This window comes from Gracilinanus agilis, chromosome 1 (genome assembly GCF_016433145.1).
Source record: "Gracilinanus agilis isolate LMUSP501 chromosome 1, AgileGrace, whole genome shotgun sequence".
Classification (NCBI taxonomy): domain Eukaryota; kingdom Metazoa; phylum Chordata; class Mammalia; order Didelphimorphia; family Didelphidae; genus Gracilinanus; species Gracilinanus agilis.
The window spans coordinates 389,530,274-389,551,739 of NC_058130.1; the positions used below are offsets into that span (position 1 = coordinate 389,530,274).

A 21,466-nucleotide genomic window follows, 5' to 3' on the forward strand; every position below is an offset into this window, starting at 1 on the left:
GGTCCCTGCTGCTAGTAGGTGAGAGGAATCCATCCCAGAGAGACCACAAGAAATGAAAAAATAAAGGTATAAATCAGTAATTCCCAAAATGGGCGCCACTGTCCCCTGGTGGGTGCTGCAGTGATCCAGGGAGGCGGTGATGGCCACAGGTGCATTTATCTTTCCTATTAATTGCTATTAAAATTAAAAAAAAATTAATTTCCAGGGGGCTAAGTAATATTTTTTTCTGGAAAGGGGGTGGGAGGCCAAAACAGTTCAGGAACCAATGATCTAAATGAATGGAGCCAGAATGGTGATGGTGTGGAGTTGGGTGTTGTAGTGAATCCACGGGTCATAGATGGGAAGCTTGGGAAGCTTCTTTATAGTCACTGAAATAAGTGTGTGTGTGTGTGTGTGTGTGTGTAATCAGAAATGCATGCTTTGTTTCTATCGAAATGAATGGTAATCATGTTTTTGTCTTGAAAAGATTTGCCTTAAAGAGAATTATTGTTTTTTTCAGTAGTGAGTTTCTTCAGTAAGTTGAGGGACAACTGTAGATGGGATCTTCTAAGCATTCATCTCCCTCTTTTCTTCTATAGTTTTTCAGTTGTCTATACATAAGCACTTATTATACCCCTACTAGAAGCATGGTACTGTGGGAGGCAAAGGACTGTGGAGAGCATTGTTTGCCCTGATGGACCCTTTCCACTGCCCAGTCCTATTCAGCAACTATATTTGAACTACAGGGAAGGAATTAAAGCTCTGCCTCAATTGAGTTTCCCCAGGAATCCCTGGTCCTGATTATTGATTGTAGCATGATTGATGTAGCCTGGGGGAAAGCAAGGAGTCCTGGGTCAATATCCACTGGGTCAATATTGCTCTGGTTGCCCTGGCTACATCGACCTTTCTCTTTGGTTCACTACATATCACTGCTTCTATTTCTCTTTATCTCTCTTTTTTTCCATTTCATGCTTGTTACTGAAATATCGGTGAGGCAGTGTGTGCTAGGGAGACTTCTTAAAGCAACACTTTTTTACACACACATATGTATATGTATACATGCATGTTTACATGTGTGTGTCTTTTTCTCTGGGGCTAGTTTCATAAATTTTGCAGAAGCTTGAAACAGTAAACTCATGTGCTTGCAGACTCTAGATGTTTCTTCTGTACAACTGGAGAGGGGAAGTGCATCCTTGCCCAGAAACTAGCTAAGTAAACAAAGCACTTACCACATCTGCCAGCCCAGACTTTTCCTATTTCTGTTAGTTTTTTTCACCCTGTAATGTGTAAGCAATTATCAGTTGATCTCTCATGGGCCCAGAATAGTGAGGGTCTGTGAGCAACACAAGAGAAGTTAATTTAAGGTGGCGTGAGGAGCTCTGAAGACTTGCCCAGAAATAATAAAGATGATAAGACACTACGTTATCAAGTGCTAAATTGTATGGTTAATTAGCACTATAGGATGGGACAATGAGGGGGTGCCATAGTGCACAGAGTGCTGGGCCTGGATTCAGAAAGACTCACCTTCCTGAGTTAAAATCTGGCCTCAGTCACTTAGAACCTTTGTGACTCAGGACAAGTCACTTAATCCTGTTTGCCTCAGTTTCCTCCTCTGGGAAGTGAGTTGGAGAAGGAAATGGCAAACCATTCCAGTATCTCTGCCAAGGAAACCTCAAATGGGGTCATGAAGAGTTGAATACAACTGGACTACAATAAACTATAGGATGAGGAAGATATATCAAATGAGGGATGGCCAAGTCAGTCCATCAACAAGCATTTATGAAGTGCTAGAAACTGTGCTAAAAGCAGGGAAACAAATATGAGCAAAGAGAAAGATAGTTCTTGTCCTTCAGGGAACTTCATGTAACACATAAGAGAACCCTGAAGGAGGGAAGCAACTAGCTTGGAAGCATGGTGGACAAATACAGAATTCAAACTGGTGAGATATGAAAAGATGGTTGGCCAGGGTGTCCTCCTTAAAAAGATGTTCTGTTAGGAGCCATCCAATCAAAGTGAGGAGTCTTCTTGAGATGTCAATTCAAAGTTGAGATATTCTTCCAGGATGAAGAGGTTTCTGAGGAATGAAGAAGGGCAGCTTGGGGAAGAAAGTGTGAGAAAGCTTCTCAAAAAAGGTGGAAAGTGAACTGGGCCTTAAAGGTTGTGAATGACTTGGATAGGTAAGAAGGAAAGAAGAAGGGCACTGCAAGAAGGAACACCATAAAGGACAGCCCACAGGAGTGGAAAGAGCTCCAGAGGAGAAAGATCCAAATTTAAATCGTATCTCTGCCACTTAGTGACTATTTGACCATGATTTAATAATGTATCCTTCCTGAATCTTAATTTCCTCATCTGCAAATGATAATAATACTACCTCCCTAACAGAGTTGTTGTGAGGATCCAGTGAAACCATGTTTATAAATGCTTTACAAATTTTAAAATAGTTTATAAATATCTGCTGATTTTATAATGAGATAAGACAGGAATAAATAAGTTATACGGAAGGACAGTCTTAAAATCATAGGCTTCAGAGCTAAAAAGGATCTTAGAAATCATCCCATGTGATCTCTCTTTAAATTAAATCTCTTTTAACATTAAGTGAATTTTACTGGTGCCTATTGTTTTTGCCTCAGTCCTTCCTGCATATTCTGGTCCTCTACCCTTCTCACTAGAAAGGAACCCTTAACTAACAATGAAAACAAAAATAACTTGATACAATGACCTCCTCTGACAACGGACTGAACATTTTGTGCTTGTACTTACCTGCTTTTGTCCTAAGAGGGACAGCCATGGTATTTTACAGGTGAGCAAACTGAGGTTCAGAGGAGATGTTCTTTCAAATAGATTGACTCATTTTTACCTCTGATCTTTCTCTTTTTTTAATTCTAAATTCTCTTCCTCTCTTTACTCCTCTACCCATTAAAAAGGCAAGAAATACAATACCCATTACACATATTAAGTCATGCAAAACATAGCTCTGATCTTTCCCTGGACACTCCAATCACTCTTTATAGGTGTTGGCAAAATTAGCTACAGAAATGAGACACGAGCCCTTCAGTTCAGATGGGATAGGTTGGGCTGACCTATAGACATTCATCAATGTCATCCAGAGGAACATGGTTCTGGTTATCACGGGCACTCTGGAGGGTGCTGATGGATTCCTTGTCGTGCCTCCACTAGCCTCTATCTCCTGCCTCTATATATACTGGTGGGAAAAAGTATAAGCTTCATTTGTCCATGTCCCATAATGACTGAGAACTGGGGTTGGGGCAGGAATTATTCTGACTCAATCCCTTTCCAACCCCAATCAAAGACCTGTGGGATCTTTTGATCCTTTATTACCCCAAAAGCTAGGACTAGGAATGAGGGAGGGAGAAACTAATAGATAGTTGAATGTAGTAGCATATATCCTCCAATCTACTCCCTCTTATCTCGGACTATGGGTCATCCACATGAAGATGAATTTGCATTTAAGAGACTGTTCAGACCAGGACAAAATATTTATGCACACTGGCAAAGTTTAAAAGATAATGAGACTTTGCTATGATACATATGCTTAATACTTCTGATTCATCACCATGTGGTCTAGTTTCAACTCTAAGAGCAAGATGCCCCTCCCAGAATAAACTCATCATTTCTAAAGTCCTTACCATATAACTAATTCAAGCCTTTTGACTGACACCACCACCCTCAGCCACATTTTCCTTCTTATTGCTGGAATACCCAACTCCTCACAATGCTTTTTTAAAATAGAGAACAGAAACAAAAACAGCTCACTTCACTTTGCATCGACTTCCCTTCCCGGTTTCAACTTTGTGGAATAAGATGCCCCTATGCCAGGTAGCCCTTGGCCTCCTGAATCTACTTCTGCTTTTTTGCCCTCTTTTGTTATGTTCTCTCCTTCCATTAGACTATAATCTCCCTGAGAACAGGGACTGTTTTTTTTTTTAACCCTTGTACTTCGGTGTATTGTCTCATAGGTGGAAGATTGGTAAGGGTGGGCAATGGGGTCAAGTGACCTGCCCAGGGTCACACAGCTGGGAAGTAGCTCAGGCCGGGTTTGAACCTAGGACCTCCTGTCTCTAGGCCTGACTCTCACTCCACTGAGCTACCCAGCTGCCCCCCAGGGACTGTTTTTAAAAAAAATTAATTGTAACCCCAGTGTTTAGCCCAGTGCCTCAAACATAGTAGATGCTGTAGTCCAAATGGGGTGCATGTCAGCCCTGCAAAGCCTTGCTGCAGAGAATTTCTGACAGTTAATAAGGGTTTGTAATCTTGAGGGAAGTCCATTTGGACTACAATGCTTAGTTGGTTAGATTGGATTGCATAAATGCCTTTTTATCTATCTTTCCATCCATAGTTCTTCCTTTCATTAGAACAGACCATAACTTCTCCATGAATTCTCAATGAGTATGAGTCTTGCCTATATTTTTCCCTAAACCTTCATAGAGGATACACCCAAAAAAAAAAGATGATTTCCTCCAATATTTGCTACCTGTGGAGCCTTAGGAAAATCATTTAACATTCTTGGGTCTTAGTTTTTCCATCTATAATAAGAATTGGTTAGATGAGATGATTTCTAAGGTCCCATCCAGTTCTACATCTTTGGTCCTTTTTGTATTTTGAGAGTACTAGAATGACTTTCAAGCTCTCTCTCTCTCTCTCTCTCTCTCTTTCTGTATGTGTGTGTGTGTGTGTGTGTGTGCATGACCCTGAAAATTAGGATATTCTGGGATAAAAAAATTATTTTCACAAAAAATGATATGAGTCCTTTCCTCTTTTACCCTATATAGCTGTCTTCCCAGATTCAGTTCTGACCATGCCTATAATTCCTAAATCATCCCAGTCAATGGTCCTGGCTTTTGCCCTTTTTTCCTAGTTGTAAACTCTGGGGTAGGGTGGTCACAGAGGGTGACATCTAATAATAATAGTAAAGTGATACTCATAAAGTACTTTGACTTTGCTCACAACTCTCTGAGAAAGCATTGGGTATACACATTTTGTAAATGAGGGAATAGGAACTCGTAAAGATCAAGTGACTTGTTCATGGTCACACAGCTAGTAAATGGCAAAGTCATAATAGCTCAAACTTAAGCCTTCTGACTCGAAGTCTGCAGCTGGGAATGGCTGAACAAATTGTGGTATGATTGTGCTAAGATACTGTTGTGCTATAAGAAATGATGAACAGGATGATTTCAGAAAAATATAAAAAGAATCATATGAACTGGTGAAAAGTGAAGTAAGCAGAACCAGAAAAATGTTGAATGCAGTGACAGCAATGCTTTTTTGATTAGTGATTATGAATGACCTAATTATTCCCAGCAATGTGGTGATCCAAGACAGTCCCAAAGACTCATGATGAAAAATGTCATTCTGCTATCCCCCTCCCCCCATGAAAGAACTGGTGGATTCTGAATACAGACCAAAATACACTAGATTTCACTTTCTTCTTTATTTTCTTTTTTTTTTAAGTTTGAGATCTCTTCCACAAAATGGTTAATATGGAAAAATATTTTAGATGATTGCACATATAAAATTTATATCAGATTGCTTACCATCTAAGGAGGGGAGGGAGAATGGAAAGGAGGGAAATAATTTGGTCAAAAAAATTTTAATGAATGTTAAAAAATTGTTTCTACATGTAATTGGGAGGAAATAAAATATTACTTAAAAAAAGGAAGTAGTGGTTTCCCCCATTCATTAGAGGTGTTCAAGAAAAAGTTATATATTCCAGAACAAGATAGATGGCTGGGACATTTCACTGGAGACCTACCAAGTTGACATTAAACCATTAACTATTTCTCTTTGAATCTAGTCATTCAACTAGTTCTATCCATCTAATTTCATTATTGCTTATTCTACATATGAGCAGATTCCTTGTCACTGTCACATGATTCAGAGTCAGAAAGATGTGATATCATCACTGGAAATGATATTAAGGAAGATACATTATCACCTACTCTACTATGGTACCCTAAGGATAATGGTATCTTTCTACCTGACTTGGGGTCAAAACCTCCTAAATGTGTTGCCTCCCATGCTAAAACATAAATTCTTTGAAAGTAAGGAGATTATTTTGGTGTTGCAAATTCTCTCCCTATGCCCCTATCAATGAGCAATTAATATTTCTCCAATTATTGAGATCTGATTTTATTTGTATGAAGTCTTTTGTAATTGTGGTCATATAGTTCCTGGGTTTGTCTTGGCAGGTAGACAGTTAAGTATTTTTATATTGTCTAAGGTTATTTTAAATGGAATTTCTCATTCTATTTCTTCCTGCTAGACTTTGATGGTGACATATAGAAATGCAATAATTTTTCATGTTGCATTTTTATAGGGTTATTTTACATCCTGCAACTTTGCTGAAGTTTTTAATTATTTCAAACTATTGTTTTAGTTGATTCTCTATGGTTATTGAAATAAACTACCATATTATCTGCAAAGAGCAATAGTTTTGTTTCCTCATTGCCTATTCTAATTCCTTTAATTTCTTTTTCTTCTCTTATTGCTATAGCTAACTATCTAGTTCAAGATTGAATAACAGTGCATCCTTACTTCACTCTTGATTTACTGGGAAGGCTTCTAGTTTATCTCCATTACAGACAATGATTGGAGATGGTTTTAGATAGATACTTATCATTTTAAAGAAAGCTCCAATTTTTCCTATACTTTTGATAGGAATGATGTATTTTGTCAAAAGCATTTTCTGCATCTACTGAGATAATAGGATTTTTGTTATTATAGTTATTGATATAGTCATTTATGCTAATAGTTTTTATAATATTGAACCAGCCTTGCATTTCTGGCATGAATTCTACCTGGTCATACTGTATAATCTTTGTGGTTATTGCTGTAATATCTTTCCTACTGTTCTATTTTAAAATTTCACATCAGTATTCATTAGGGAAATTGGTCTATAGTTTTTCTCTTTTTTTCTCTTTCTGGTTTAGGTTTCAGCACCATATTTGTGTAGTAAAAAGAATTTGTTACGACTTCCTCTTTGCCTGTTTCTTCAAAGTTTATATAGTATTGGGATTAATCATTATATCTTAAATGTTTAGTAGAATTCACTTGTGAATCCATCTGGTTTGTGGGATTTTTTTTTTCTTAAGGAACTCATTTATGACTTTGTTCAATTTCTTTTTCAAGGATAGGGTTAAGTATTTTATTTCCTCTTCTGTTAATTTGGACAACATGGATTTTTAAATATTTATCTATTTCATTTAGATTATCAGATTTATTGGCATATGATTAGGCAAAATAACTCCTAATAATTGCTTCAATTTCTTCTCCACTGTTGATGAATTTCCCCTTTTCCTTTTTGATAATGGTAAATTTGCCTTCCTTTTTATTTAAAAAATAAAATCAACCAATATTTTATCTAATTTTTATTATTTTCCCATAAAATCAGTTCCTAATTTTATTTATTAGTTCAAATGGTTCTTTCTTTAAATTTTATTAGTCTCTCCTTTTATTTTCAGGATTTCCAATTTGGCATTTAATTGAGAACTTTTAATTTACTGTTTTTCTAGTTTTTTATTTACATGCCCAATTTTCAAACCTGTTTTTCTCTATTTTACTGATGAGATATAAATTTAGAAATATACATTTTACTCTAAGGATTGCTTTGATTGCATCCCATAAATTCAACATGTTATTTCTAAAGAAATTATTATTTCTATGATTTGTTTTGTGACCCATTCATTCTTTAGGATAAGATTATTTTGTTTCTAATTAATTTTAATCTCTTTCAATGTAATTTTTATTGCATTATGATGTATAAAGGATACATGTAATATTTCTGTTTTTCTGCTTATGGTTGTGAAGTTTTTAATGCCCTAATACATAGTTTTTATATAGGTGCCTTGATCACTGAGAAAAAGGACAGAGCAATAACAAAGGTGACTTGAATAAGAGTTAGTCCAACTCCCATCACCAAAACTCTATTAAAATGGCACCCCAAAACACGCCCCTTAGCACTCTTCCACCTGTTATAGGTCCATGCTGCCCAAGCACTTCCAAGTCTGAGCCCTTCCCCAGACCCTGTCTCTTTCTGAGCTCATGTCACATCCAGTTCCTAGGGTCTCTCTACTCTCAGAGCCTTATTAAAGTGTAATAGATGCATTACTCCCCCACTTGCTGTCAACATGATCTTTCCCAGGGAATTTTCCCCCAAACCTTGCGTGTATACCCTTAACCAATGGGGAACCTTTTATGGTCCCTTTCCTTTAGGCAAGAACGAAGGGCACCAAGACTGAGACTGTTCATAGTCGCAATTCTCACGGGGACAGCAAGGTTCCATGAACCCAGTGGGAGAAATTGAGGAAGGACAAGGAAGTCCATGTTCCACCTTCCTTTGTGATTGGGTTGTAATAGAACAGTTGTTTATATATATTGTCTCTCCCTAGTAGAGTGTGAGCTCCTTGCAGGAATGGAGAGCCTTTTGTCTTTCTCTGTATCCCTAGTTTAACACTGTTTGGGGCACATAGTAGGTACTTAGTAAATACTAGTTGGCTGATTTCAGACAACTCTTATTTTTCCTCCTAACTGAAATAATTTCCCATTGTGTCTTCAGAATTTTATTCTTGACAATTTCCCATCTCCTCTGAGCTTACTTCTCCTATAGAATTTAGGTACAGGAGATTTTTACCTATGCTTCCTTTGAACCCTTGGAAATCTCCTTTCTCAAGATCTTAGCCTCATGCCTAGATTTTCTCTCCTATTTTCAGAAGTTCTAGAAGGAAATGGTCACTTCTTCACAAAGTTCTCATCATTCTTCCCCCTCCATAGTAACCATTTCCTTCTCATTAGTGGGAATTAGACCAAGAATATAATTCCCAGTCAAAGGTTCCTAAAGGAATCTTTTGAAAAGGCAGAATTTTTAGGGGCAGCTAGGTGACTCAATGGATTGAGAGCCAGGCCTAGGGATGAGAGGTCCAGAGTTCAAATCTGATTTCAGATACTTCCTAGCTGTGTGACCCTGGGCAAGTCACTTAATCCCAATTGCTCATCCCTTAGCACTCTTCTGCTTTGAACTGATACTTAGTATTGGTTCTAAGAGAGAAGATAAAGGCTTAACAATAATAAAAGGAAAGGTAGAATTATTGAAGAATAATGAAATTAGTTCCCACTTGTTGGTGAGTCAGATCAATCAATTTCCTCTTCTAGTTCTTTTATGTTTTGAAGAATAAAATGGTTGTTAAAGCCCCTTCAAAAAATTATTTGCTGTGAGTTTTTGGCAGAGGGATACCCAAAAGTTACGTAGATAGTTGAAAAAATGAAGTTGAATCTAGGACCTCCCATCTCTAGGCCTGCCTCTCAATCCTCTGAGCCACCCAACTCCCCCTGAGGGGATAGTGTGTATTTCAAAATCTGCATCTGGTTTCCATCACTGTCAAGCTTGTAAGCACATTTAGTAAAAAGAAATGTAGGTGGGGCAGCTGGGTAGCTCAGCCACTTCCCAGCTGTGTGACCCTGGGCAAGTCACTTGACCCCCATTGCCCACCCTTACCACTCTTCCACCTATGAGACAATACACTGAAGTACAAGGGTTTAAAAAAACAAACAAACAAACAAACAAACAAAAAGAAATGTAGGAAATTCCATTTTCTATTTGTATTCCTAGCATTTAACATAGTTCTTAATAAATACTTTTAAATTTATTTCTTCATTTGTAATTCATTCATTCTCTATGGCTTTTAAAGAGCTTGTCCGAAGTTTCCCCTTTAGTTTACTCTGATAACTCCTGGTTTTTAAATAGCAAAGTTATTAAAAATCATCCCCTCATAACCTTTCCAACTATTTCAAAATATTGCTTAAAAATTATGAGGATGTCAAAAACTGGAAAGCAGGAAAAAGAGCAAATAAAATTTTCTGCATACACCTACCTATGCCAAACCATGGGGAACTGAACAGATAATTCTAATTTGCTTTCAAGTAACTGTAGCCCAAGCAACATGGGAACATATTTATACTGACCCTGTTGGTGGTTCCACCCCCTTCAAGTGCTAATCATTCCAACACTTCACTACTGTGCTTCAAGTTCCTATAGAAAGAAATGTATTAAGGAGATGGATGCAATTATATTTAGACTAAAAAGGAAACATAGAGATGTACCTTGTACGTACTGTGCACGTGAAAGCCAAAAGGTTGGGGAGATGGTTTATAAGTAAGTGTGTGCTTGTAGGAATTTTATATGGCACTTGAAGGTTTTTCAAATATCTCAATTTATCCTCAAAACCTATTATTATCTCCATTTCACAGATGAGGATACTGAGGCAGAGAGTTTTAGGTCACTCAGTGACCAGTAAGTGTCTGAGACCAGATTTTAAACTTGGGTCTTCCTCTCTTGGGATGCATCACTCCAACCACTGCGCCATATTGCCTTACAACAATGAGCATCCAAGAAAAGGGGTAGTGAGGTGGTGGTAGTATTGTGTTCATTTATACATGTGGGTATTAAATGGCCTTCCTCCGAATAGGATATCCATTGCATTTTATATATACATTTTGTATATATGATGTAGTTCAATAGCCAACAAATATTCATTGAGTATTTAATATACTAGATAGGCATTATTGAATAAAATTACAATTATCATTATCATGATGATTACTTTTTTTGTTATTGGTGGAGCAGATTACCACTGAGGAAATTCCTCTATCCATCCATACTGGCATCTGTTACATAACTTACCATCTTAAAGAATTCTCAAGGGCACTGAGATTAAGTGATTTCCTTAATGATTATTAGCAAAGTCATTAATATTAACAACAATTATAAGGCAGCTAGGTAGTACAATGAGCTTAGAAGGCTTGACCTGGAGTCAAGGAAGATCTGATCAAATCCTACCTCAGATTTTGGCTAAGTCACTTAAGCAGTGTCTGCCTCAGTTTCTTTATCTATGAAATGGGGATAATGTAGTACCTACCTTCCAAAGTTGTTGTGAGATCCAAGGGAGATAGTATTTATAAAATACTTTGCAAACTGTAAAGCACTTAAATAAATGCTGTATTATTGTTGTTATTTTCACCAGTAATAGATCTGTCAGCCATGTTGCAAGGAGGTAGTGATTTCTCTCTTTTCTTTTTCTGCAGGTTTATCCTATTTCTTAGTACTCCCCTTTCCCCTTGGGCATCCAGCTTAGTCTGGTTTTTCAGAGCCCTCCTGTTTTATCCAGACCAAACCATTAAAGTGCCTCTGTGTGCCACAAGTACTCCCATCTTCCCCCTCGGGGATGAGAAGACATTTGGCATAGGAGTTGTCTTAGTTTTGGAGTCAAGATATCTGAGTTCTAGTCCTGACACTAGTTGTTTAATCTTAGCCAAGTCACTTAGTGTTTTCATGCCTTAGTTTTCTTCATTAAAATGAGAAAATTTTAGGGGGCAGCTAGGGTGGTTCAGTGGATTGAGAGTCAGGTCCAGAGATGGATTCAAAATCTGGATTCAAATCTGGCCGCAGACACTTCCTGGCTGGGTGACCCTGGGCAAGTCACTTAACCCCCTTTGCCTAGCCCTTACAGCTCTTCTGCCTTGGAACCAATACATAGTATTGATTCTAAGGTGGAAGGTAAAGGTTTAAAAATAAAAATAAAATAAAATGAGAAAATGGGACTGGATGAGCTTTTAGAATATGCTATTTTATTATTTCACAGCAGTAAAGGACTGGTCCTTCCTTAAGTGTGTCTGTTAACCTGAATTCCTTTTTAAAATGATGGAATATATGTAGGAGATTTTTTGGAGGATATCAGCCTTACCCGATGACTCTTGTCTGTTCAAGCACTCCTCTTCTGCTGATGAATTGGAACCAGGAATTTGATATTCCTCTTCTGAAAGGCTATGGATTCCTGAAATGTGTTAAACCAGGATTAGTAATATTATGAGATCAAATGACATGTAGGTGAAAGGTTACCGAGTATCAAGGTCTATATTAATTCAAGACTTTCATATGATAGTGCAATTATGAATAGATAACACTGGTCTCTCCTCTAGCAGAATATATGACCAAATTCCAAACTGTGAGTAGAATCAAAACTGGGGAGTAGAGTCACATTAAAAAAAAAGAATCAGGAGAATTTAACATATGAGGTCAATAGCCAATAATACAATGCTTTATCAGTCCATCAACAAGTATTTATGAAGTGCCTCTGTTGGGAAGGGCACTGAACCCGGAGTCAGGAATGATAATAGTGACGGTGATGATGATGTCAGCTAGCATTTAGATAGCACTTTACAGTTTGCAAAGTGCTTAATAAATATCATGTCATTTGATCATCATCATAACTCCGAGAGCTATTTATCCCTATAGAACAAAATTGAGCCTAAAAGAAGACTGGTGTAGGGTCACACAGCTATGAAGTATTTAAATCTGGATTTGAACTCAGGTATTCCTGATTCTGGGTCTAGAACTCAAATCCTGCCTTATACACTCTCTACTTGTATGACTAGGATTTAATTTCCCTACGCCTCATTTTCCTCATCTATAAAATGAAGGGGTAAGAACCACTGGCCTCTAAGTGTAAGAATAAATTTAATTAAATAGCTTTTTTTTTATTAAATAGCTTTTAATCACTTATAAGGATTCCTCCAAAATAGTTTGCTAAATTATAACTGTGTGATTTAAAAACTTTTATTATTTATTAATTTATTATATATATAATATATTATTATTAATATAAATTAAATTTCAGTAAGATATAATAGGAATAAGAATAGAATTAAATACCCCAGCAATGATGCAAATGCCTATATATTTCCCCTTACCTTGACACACTCTCTGGAGGTTGTGACATGGGGAAACTAGGACCCTAGTTTTGCAGCGTCATAACCAAGCCACCAGAGAAGGAAAAGGAGAAAAAAGGACAGGGGGATGCTCTGGTCTTATTACTGGAAGCTATTCTTAAAGTCCATTTCATCAAGCCTGTTTGGGATGCCTGTTCAGAATATACATTGCCTGACTGTTCACGGCCTCTGTTGAGTTATTGCCTATGCTTATAAAATCTATAGAATCTAGAAAATGGATGACGCAGACTACACTAACTGGGCATGTGTGCAGACCTTTGACTTATATATTTTATGCCCGCAAAATAAAAGCTAGATCTTTGGCTCGGGATTTTGACCCAATTCTTTTAATTTCTTTCTTAAGAGCCAGCAATCAATCTATCATCTTATGTCCCAAGCACTGTACCAGAATCTGGAATGAGGAGATAAAAATTAAATAGTCCTTTCACTCAAAAAGCTTGCATTCATTCAGCAAATAAAACCCCTCATATACACCATCTCATCTGATTATCAGAATAGCCACAAGAGAGAATCACACTAATATTCTCATTATATTACAGAAGATCAAACTTACATCCAGAGAAATTAAATCATTTACCTCTGGTCACACAGTTGGAAGCACTGGAGCTGAGACTCAAACCTAGGTCTTCTTACTTAAATATTTAGTGTTTTTGCAATATATCGCCTCTCCCTTCTAATAGTAATTACTTGGGGTTGAGGGGGAAAAACTAAGGTATCCTGAGTAATGGTTGTATATATTTGAACAACTGAATACCACACTAGGTCAGTTTAATTGTTTTGCTCTATAGACTTCAAGCATCATAAAGTTTATCATTCTGTTAGGGAGAATGACATTACTGATTCAACCAGAATCAGTAAAGGACCATGGTTGATAGCACTAGCTAGTCCAATTGCTGAGAAAACTGCTTAGCAAAACTCATTTTTCCATGATTTGGGTCAGAGACACCCTAAGAGATCTCCTGGCAAGAGTCACAGTTTTTGATGTGACCTTAAATACAGTTTTTGCTCAGGTTGTTTTGGTCCTTTAGGGCAGGATATGGTGGTTATTTCAGTATAAGCTACAATTTCTTGCTCAGAAGCCAGCGCTAGAATGTTACTTTCTCAGATTCCCAATACTCTAAAAGTGTCATAACCTTTCTCCTAACAGAAGGGAGATTGTGGAAAAAGAGACACTTTTTTCATCTAGATAAACAGCCAATTTTCTCCATTTGGGGTAGTGTTGTGGAAAGTTTTTTGAGACTCTACTGACAGATTATCCATCATGTAGTAAACAATGGTTTTTTTTTTCCTCTTTCACCTCAGCTGCACCAAGAATGATGCTGCGGTTTATCAGATCTCTGCTCAAAACTGTTTTGGAATGATTTGCTGTTCAGCTTTTATTGAAGTTGAGTGTTTGTCAGAGAACCCACAACTCAACCCTAACTTGAAAGAAGATGCTGCTAGAGGTTGGAAGAATAAGACTGAGATGTGTGAGATGGACAACTCACATCAAATTGATGAGAAAGAACAATTTTTCCAGGAGGAAAGAAATATCATTGAGGACACTTCTACTCTGTCTGGTTCTTCTTCCTCCAAATTTAGAGGCTCCTGCTTATCACAATTACAATCCAACAACCACCATGAGTTACCTAGTCCTGAAAAAGACACAGGTGTCAAAAGCACCATTCAAACTCAAGAGGATTATTCTAATCACAATTTCACAGAGGAAAATGTATTTGATTTGCTTTCCCTTAAAGGCAGGGATGAGGTAGACAGACTGGAAAAATGTGGCAGTGGGCTAGTACATTCCAAACCATCAACGTTAATTGATGACTGTATGGTCAGTTATGATTGTAATGATGAAGTCTTACCATCTAATCATCGAGACCCCAAAATACAAAAATATATTAGCTTTAGCATGGCACTGCCAGAGGAAACCACGTCCATTTACTGTGGGAACAGCTTCACAACCCAGCAGCATGTCTCCCCAGAGATTTCCAGTGAAGACTCTGACACAGATTTTGAACTCTGTCCAGAGATAAAGCTAACCTGCACTGAGGAGTTTTCAGATGATGACCTTGAGTATTTGGAATGTTCCGATGTTATGACAGATTACTCTAATGCAATCTGGCAAGAGGAGCTCAGAGGGAATGACCCTATCTTTTTATTAGAAAGAGATGACGAAGAGACAAAATTCAGGGAGGGCTGTCTGGGTGGGTGTGAGCATTTCCATAGTGAAATGGCTTGTCAGTGTCAGGTGTCAGATAACATTGTGCCTATGGATACCACCATTGGCTTCTGTGGTCATCACTCAAAACTCCAAGAAGTAGCTGGAAGGAGCAGTCTACCCACTTACAATCAGTCTATCTTGCAACCAGGAATGACTCTTACTTTGAGGCACCCCCAAGATGAAACATCCCCAGTGAAAGACCAAGAGCGATATAAGCTCCCTGTCACTTCTACAGCCAATGACAGTGATCCACCAGGAATGAAAGGAGAAAATGCAGATAGTCACCAAGCAGAAGCGTATTTTGCCATTGACAATCTGATGAACATGGATAAAACACCTGGAGAGATGATGCCCCAGACTCGTGAGTTAGAAAAGCCAGTGACAAACCAGCCTGTGGAGAACCCAGCAGAGAAAAGCACAGGGGGAGACCTGCTACGGAAGAAGGGCTCACAGAAATTAGTTAGGGCGAGGAGACCAGGGGCTAAAGGGAAACCCAGGAAGCTGAACACCAACCTGCAAGGAAATGCAACAGATGGCTCGCTTAGCCTCCCAGGTCCTGGAGAAGTCAGCAATCTTGAACTTAGCCAAGGTAATAGAAGAGAGAGTTTTCACGAAGAGGCAGAAGCTATTCATCTTAATTCCCAATTCCATGGAGGAGAATATGCCATTTTAACCCAAGAACAGCAAGAAACAGAAACCCTTCCAACGCCAACAGAGTCACTTTCCACAGAAGGAGAGGCAGAATTGAAAAGGAAAGGGAAGTGCAATGAAGGCCTATTGGAGACAGATCAGATGGCAAAGCAACATGCCCATCCTCAGGTAAGACTTCTTTTTAAAAAATAACATAACAGAAAGCATCCTTCCATATCCTTATCCCCCCACTTCAGATTCACATGAGCTCCACCATAATGTAAATCAAAAGTAAGCCCTCAGATACCATTAAGGCAAGCATGAGTGACAGCTGCTGCTGCTAGGAAGGAAATCTGGTTTTGAAAAAGGCCCAGATAAACGTTAAGCCATCCTAATTATAGAAAAAGACAGATAGTAGTAAGAGGGGCTAATGGGATTCTGGACAGCTGGATCGAGAAACCTGATCTTTCATCCACTGCATGCATGTGTTTTAGCAGGCAGTGGCTCTATTCAGAAAGTTTCTCAAGCAAATGTTTTGAGTTGAGTCTTTGAAAAATTCCTCTCTATTTAGTCACATTTGATGGGAGCAATTTCTAAAAGGTGGGACCTGACTTTTTAGTCCATATTCTCAGTGGGAATGAGTGGTTGCTAGGTGTTTTGATTTAATTGATCCACTGTGTGACACTGGCTAAATCATGTGGTCTTCTTGCTGCATTTTACTTTTAAACATGTGTATTTTTTCTGTGTCTGCATGAAAGTACTTTGTAAACTCTGGTGTGATATACTCCTGTAATATAAGATATTAGAGAAAGGAAAAGAAAAACACCATAAAGCAAAAAGCAATGAATTTCACTTTGCTTAGTCGGAGGAAGAATTTTCTAAAGGAAGAATTAAAAAAAAATAATTCAAGGACAAAAGTGCTTGCTTCTTGAGAAATAATTTTGTTAAATTTGAGTAAACTTCAAATTGCCTTTTGAGACTAGATGATAAAAGTGATATTATCATAAATTTATGCAATATCTCAGAAAATTGTCCATGATTCTTAGGAATGACTTACCTGACATGAAATTTTTAAGAGCTTATGAGTCACTGAATTTTTAAAATTTATTCATAGCAGGAATTGGGCAATGTTATGCTTGTTTTTGAAAACCAAAACCAAAATTACTCACCATTTACTTGCCTATAACCCCTAGGAAAAAAGAAATTATAATTCCCTACATGCTTCAAAGGTATTCAAGGATTTTTGAACTCTCTCAGAGAAAACCTTAAATATTAAAGTACAATAGATTAATTCCCATAGATCTGACCATGTGACCTAAATTTTGGATCTACAGTGGATTTTTCTTGATCTCCATAATTCTATTCAACTGTCTAAACCAGCCAAATTAGACACATAATATATCCACTTCACTGTCTGTTGTATAGATGTTCTCTTACGAATGACAGGTCTATGATTGAACTCATTTAGCATTCACACATAAATGATTTACAATTTGTTCCCAGGAGTTTTTTATATTACTGGATCATTTAAATAGTTTTAAAAAAATAGGTCATTATGTTAAGTTTTCCTGGAATTTTTCCTTGCCTAACCAAGATGTTGCTCCTCCCATGTCTTATTTAATTGCTGTTTTCATGTGTCTGTCTATTTCTGGTGTATATCATTAGGCAGAATATCCCTTTACAAGAGCTTGTGGAATCTGGTATCTGTTCAGATAAAAGAATCTGAGCAAAAATTAGGAATAAAAAAAATAAAGTTTTCCTCATTAAGGGAGTGGGAAGGGCAGACCCATTGTCATCAAGTTTATCAGTCCTAGATCCACTAAACTGAGAAAATAAAGAAAAGGCTACCATTTTCATTATCATTATGGTTAAAACCCACTGACCACTGGCCACCATGCTCATTTTTTTCTTTGAGAACTGGCTAAATAAAAATACTTTCATTTCTGAAGCCAAATTCCTCTCTCATGACCAGTCCAAGATCTATAGTCATTTACTTATACATTCAGATCTACAGCAGCAGAGTCAAATAGGACATCGTCATCTGAAAAGCAAAATAAAAGCTTTGAGAGAAACTAAAGAAATTAGTCAAGAACCTAGGTTGGAAAACAGGCTGAAGATTATTATATGGAGTCAGATGGACCAGTTTTTACTTTGCAGTGATCATCAGCAGGACTGATTCCCACTGTGGGAACACTCAAAAATTTTAAAGAAAATCTGTATCCTCAAGATCAATTCTATGCAATATGGGATGAGTTACAAAGACGGTTCCTTATTCCTACAATATTTATTTATCTTTTGATTATGAAAATTTGTTATGGGCATATGGGGAGAGGGGACTGGCATACCTGAGTAGGCAGATTCTTCTTCTGAACAAATTTACCTTCCTAACAGGAAGCTGTGTTGGCATTCATAATAAATGCCATCTTAAGTCTGAGGCTTGGGGGACAATAGAGACCCCAGGGAACTTTTCAGAATCATGTGAAAAATATATTACCATAGGGGAAAATCTGCTGGTTTTGTTTTAAATTTTATTCTTAGGCTTTGAAGTTTAATTGAAAGGAGAGGCTCTAAGTGGCTTTAAGGACTAAAATGAAAATACTGGGTTTTAGGGTAGCCATTATAAACTTGCCTTCTTCCTTCATCTCATTCCTTCAGTGACTGGGCACATGCCATGACTCATTTACTTCTAAATTTTATTTTCTTGATTTTTATCCTATTCTGGTCTTTCCCTCAAGGAACTACTCTTTTAGTGGAGATAGAAAACATATGGTCAGCTAGATGGTGCAGTAGATAAATTGTCAGGCCTGAAGTCAAGAAGAATTATCTTCCTGAGTTCAAATCTAGGCTCAGACAGTTACTAGCCATGCAAGTCACTTTTACTCCGTTTGCCTCAGTTTCCTCCTCTGTAAAATGAACTAGAGAAGGAAATGGTAAACCACTCCAGTATCGTTGCCAAGAAAATCCCAAATGGGGTCACAAAGATTTGAACTCAACTAAAATGACCAAACAACAAATACAACATATATACTGATAAGGAAATGCAAGGTATACAGAAAGTAAATACAGAATTCTTTGCATTAGGGAGGGAAGAACATTGATAAATGGGGTGAGGGGGGAGGGGAAGAGGGCATAACAAAGATCATTAAGTGGGAGGTAGCACCTGAGCTGAGCCTTGAAGGGAGCTAGGGATTCTAAGCAGTGGAGGAGAGGAGAGAGGACATTTCAGGCATGGGGACACAGCCTATGCAAAAGCCCAGAGTCAGGAGAGGGAATATTATGTACAGTACTGGGTGAAAGAAAAGTCCACTGTTTTAATTCTTTTCCTTAATGAGGCTACATTATAGACTAGGAGTCTTTAATCTTTTCTGTGTTATGGACCCGCTTGACAGTCTGATGAAGCCCACGGACCCCTTCTTAGAATATTTTAGATGCGCAATAAAAGCTACACAGGATTACAAGGATGCCAATTATATTGAAATATGGTTATCAAAATAGATTTTTAAAACAAGTTCATAAACCTTAGCTTAAAAACTACTGCTGTGTTGACAGCTTCCTTCTTTTCCTTTCTAAATTCCTATCTTCAGATTTTATACTTGCTTTCCTCTGTTTCACAATGTAAAAATACTTTGTCGAAGTAGCACTTATCCAAGCCTTTAAGCTAGGTCCCTCAAGCTTGTCTCAGAAGTCTGGCCATTGAGAGCAGAGAGGGTACCTCAGGCCAATCTGAATCTTCTCCAAAGGTCACACCACAAAACCTTTCCTCTGGTTTAAACCTCAATATACTGGTCCAACTCCGAGGTTAGGAATGACATTCTGACCATCTAAAGTTTCTTTTGGTGCCTTGCTGGAGTCATATAAGCTTCAATCCTAAATGAGGAGAGCTGGATCCTGCTAGGGAACTGTCAGCCTTTACCCCAGAGAGTGTGCACTTTTGGTGGTTGTGGGGTAATGGGTTTCCCATATGTAGGATATGGAAATGCAATCTTCGGTTCAGGTATTTTATGAACTGTCTGCATGGGGAGTCAGTACTCAGTTTTGAAGCACTGCAGTATGACCCATGCATTATAACTAGATAACATTATAACAACATCAACCGAAATGAGTTTCTTCATGAAATTGTGGCACAACTTATTCAATATATCACAAACTTTCCTGGAGAAGTGCTTTCCTTCAAATGCAAAGATGGGGCTCCTGAATCATCATTAATTTTTTCTTTTTCTTTTGTATATATGTATATTGTACAAGTTGTCACCAAAAATGTAGGTTTATACAAATATATATGTACGTATTTATACATACGTGTGTATACAAACAAACGTATAGACAAAATCTCTGTTTTTAAGTAATATGCCTCTGTACATCATGTAAACATGTAAATATATGCACACACAGGGTTATGTGCACATGGTGGCATATATACATATGTGTGCATGTCTCTTACATATGAGTGCATCTGCACACAGGTACCATGTGTGAGTCTGTACATACATGTACATGTGTGTGTACATATACAATACACACATTCCTTGAAGGTAGAGTCTTTGTTTTTTTTCTTGGTATCTATAATATCTAGCACAGTGACTGGCACATAGTAGATCATTAACAAATACTTGTCAGTTGAGTGATGGATGATTCATAGAGTGTGTCTTTGAGTTGTTTTTCCAATAATGCGGATTCACTTATGCTAAGCCATTCTCAGGCTAATCTAGCTCCCTTTCTGACAATGCCATTCACTTTGAGGATGACTGTCACAGTTTAGACTATGAGGACGTGGTGATATACAGAAATTAGCTGCCCACGTGATGATAGAACCATTACTGTAGTGCTCTGTGTGAACTAGCTAGTCCCAGAAAAGTCGTATCACATTAGCCTGATACTGAAAGTTATGCATAGTTTAATGTTCATCTCTCTCTCTCCAATTTAACTCTTCTAACGGAACTCTCAATCCCAGCTCTTCTACTTACTGTCCCCCAAATGTACTATGTGACTTCCCTACCCCATTTCCTTGATTGGCTGGTCCTAACCGTCTTCTTTTCTCTCATCATCCTTAAAGGATGAACAGATTCATGAGGCCCTTCACAATGCCCTTAGTCAGTTCAACTCCATTTATTTAGCACCTGCTATGTGTAAGGCATTATATTGGGTTCTTGGGGTAGAAAGAACCCAAATAACTGAGAAGATTCAGGAGAGACCTCATGTAGGAGGTAACACTTGAGCTGAGGAGCTTGAGAATTTATTATGTGGAAAGAGAAAGAGGAAGAAGAGGAGGATAAGGGGTAGAAGAGGAGGAAGAGGAATAGGAGAAGGAGGAGGAGGAGGAATGGGAGGAAGAGGAAGAGGAGGAGAAGGAAGAGGAGGAAGAGGAAAAAGAGGAGGAGAAAGAGGAGGAAGAGGAAGAGGGGAAGAGGAGGAGGAGGAGAAGGGGAAGAGGAGGAGGAAGATGAAGAGGAGGAGGAAGAAGAGAAAGAGGAAGAAGAGAAGGAGGAGGAGGAGGGGTAGAGCAGGAAGACGAAGAGAAAGAGGAAGAAGAGAAGGAGGAGAAAGAGGAGGAGGAAGAGGAAGAGGGGAAGAGGAGGAAGAGAAGGAGGAAGAGGAGGAGGAGAATTCCAGTCATGGGGTTCAAACTGAACAAAGGCATGGAACAATGGATATAAATAACAGCAAAAAGGCCAGTTGGGCAGAAAAACAGAATGTGTGAAGCAAAGTAAAGGGAAGTAAGTCAGGAAAGAGAGGCTTTGACCACATTCTGAAAGGCTTTCAGCATCAAACTATGGAATTTGCATTTTATACTGGACTAAACCAGCAGCTACTGATGCTTCTTGAGGAGAAGGCCAACATGTTAGACCTGAG

At 38.0% G+C, this 21,466-nt stretch overlaps 1 protein-coding gene across 1 annotated transcript in view; it reads left to right on the forward strand.

Moving 5' to 3' along the window:
• Positions 1-21,466, forward strand: part of ALPK2 (alpha kinase 2) — a 191,201-nt gene that overhangs the window by 54,329 nt on the left and 115,406 nt on the right. The window contains exon 5 of the mRNA XM_044681511.1: positions 14,080-15,805. Within this exon, the coding sequence (XP_044537446.1) occupies positions 14,080-15,805 (1,726 nt within the window). The remainder of the gene's footprint in view (positions 1-14,079; positions 15,806-21,466) is intronic.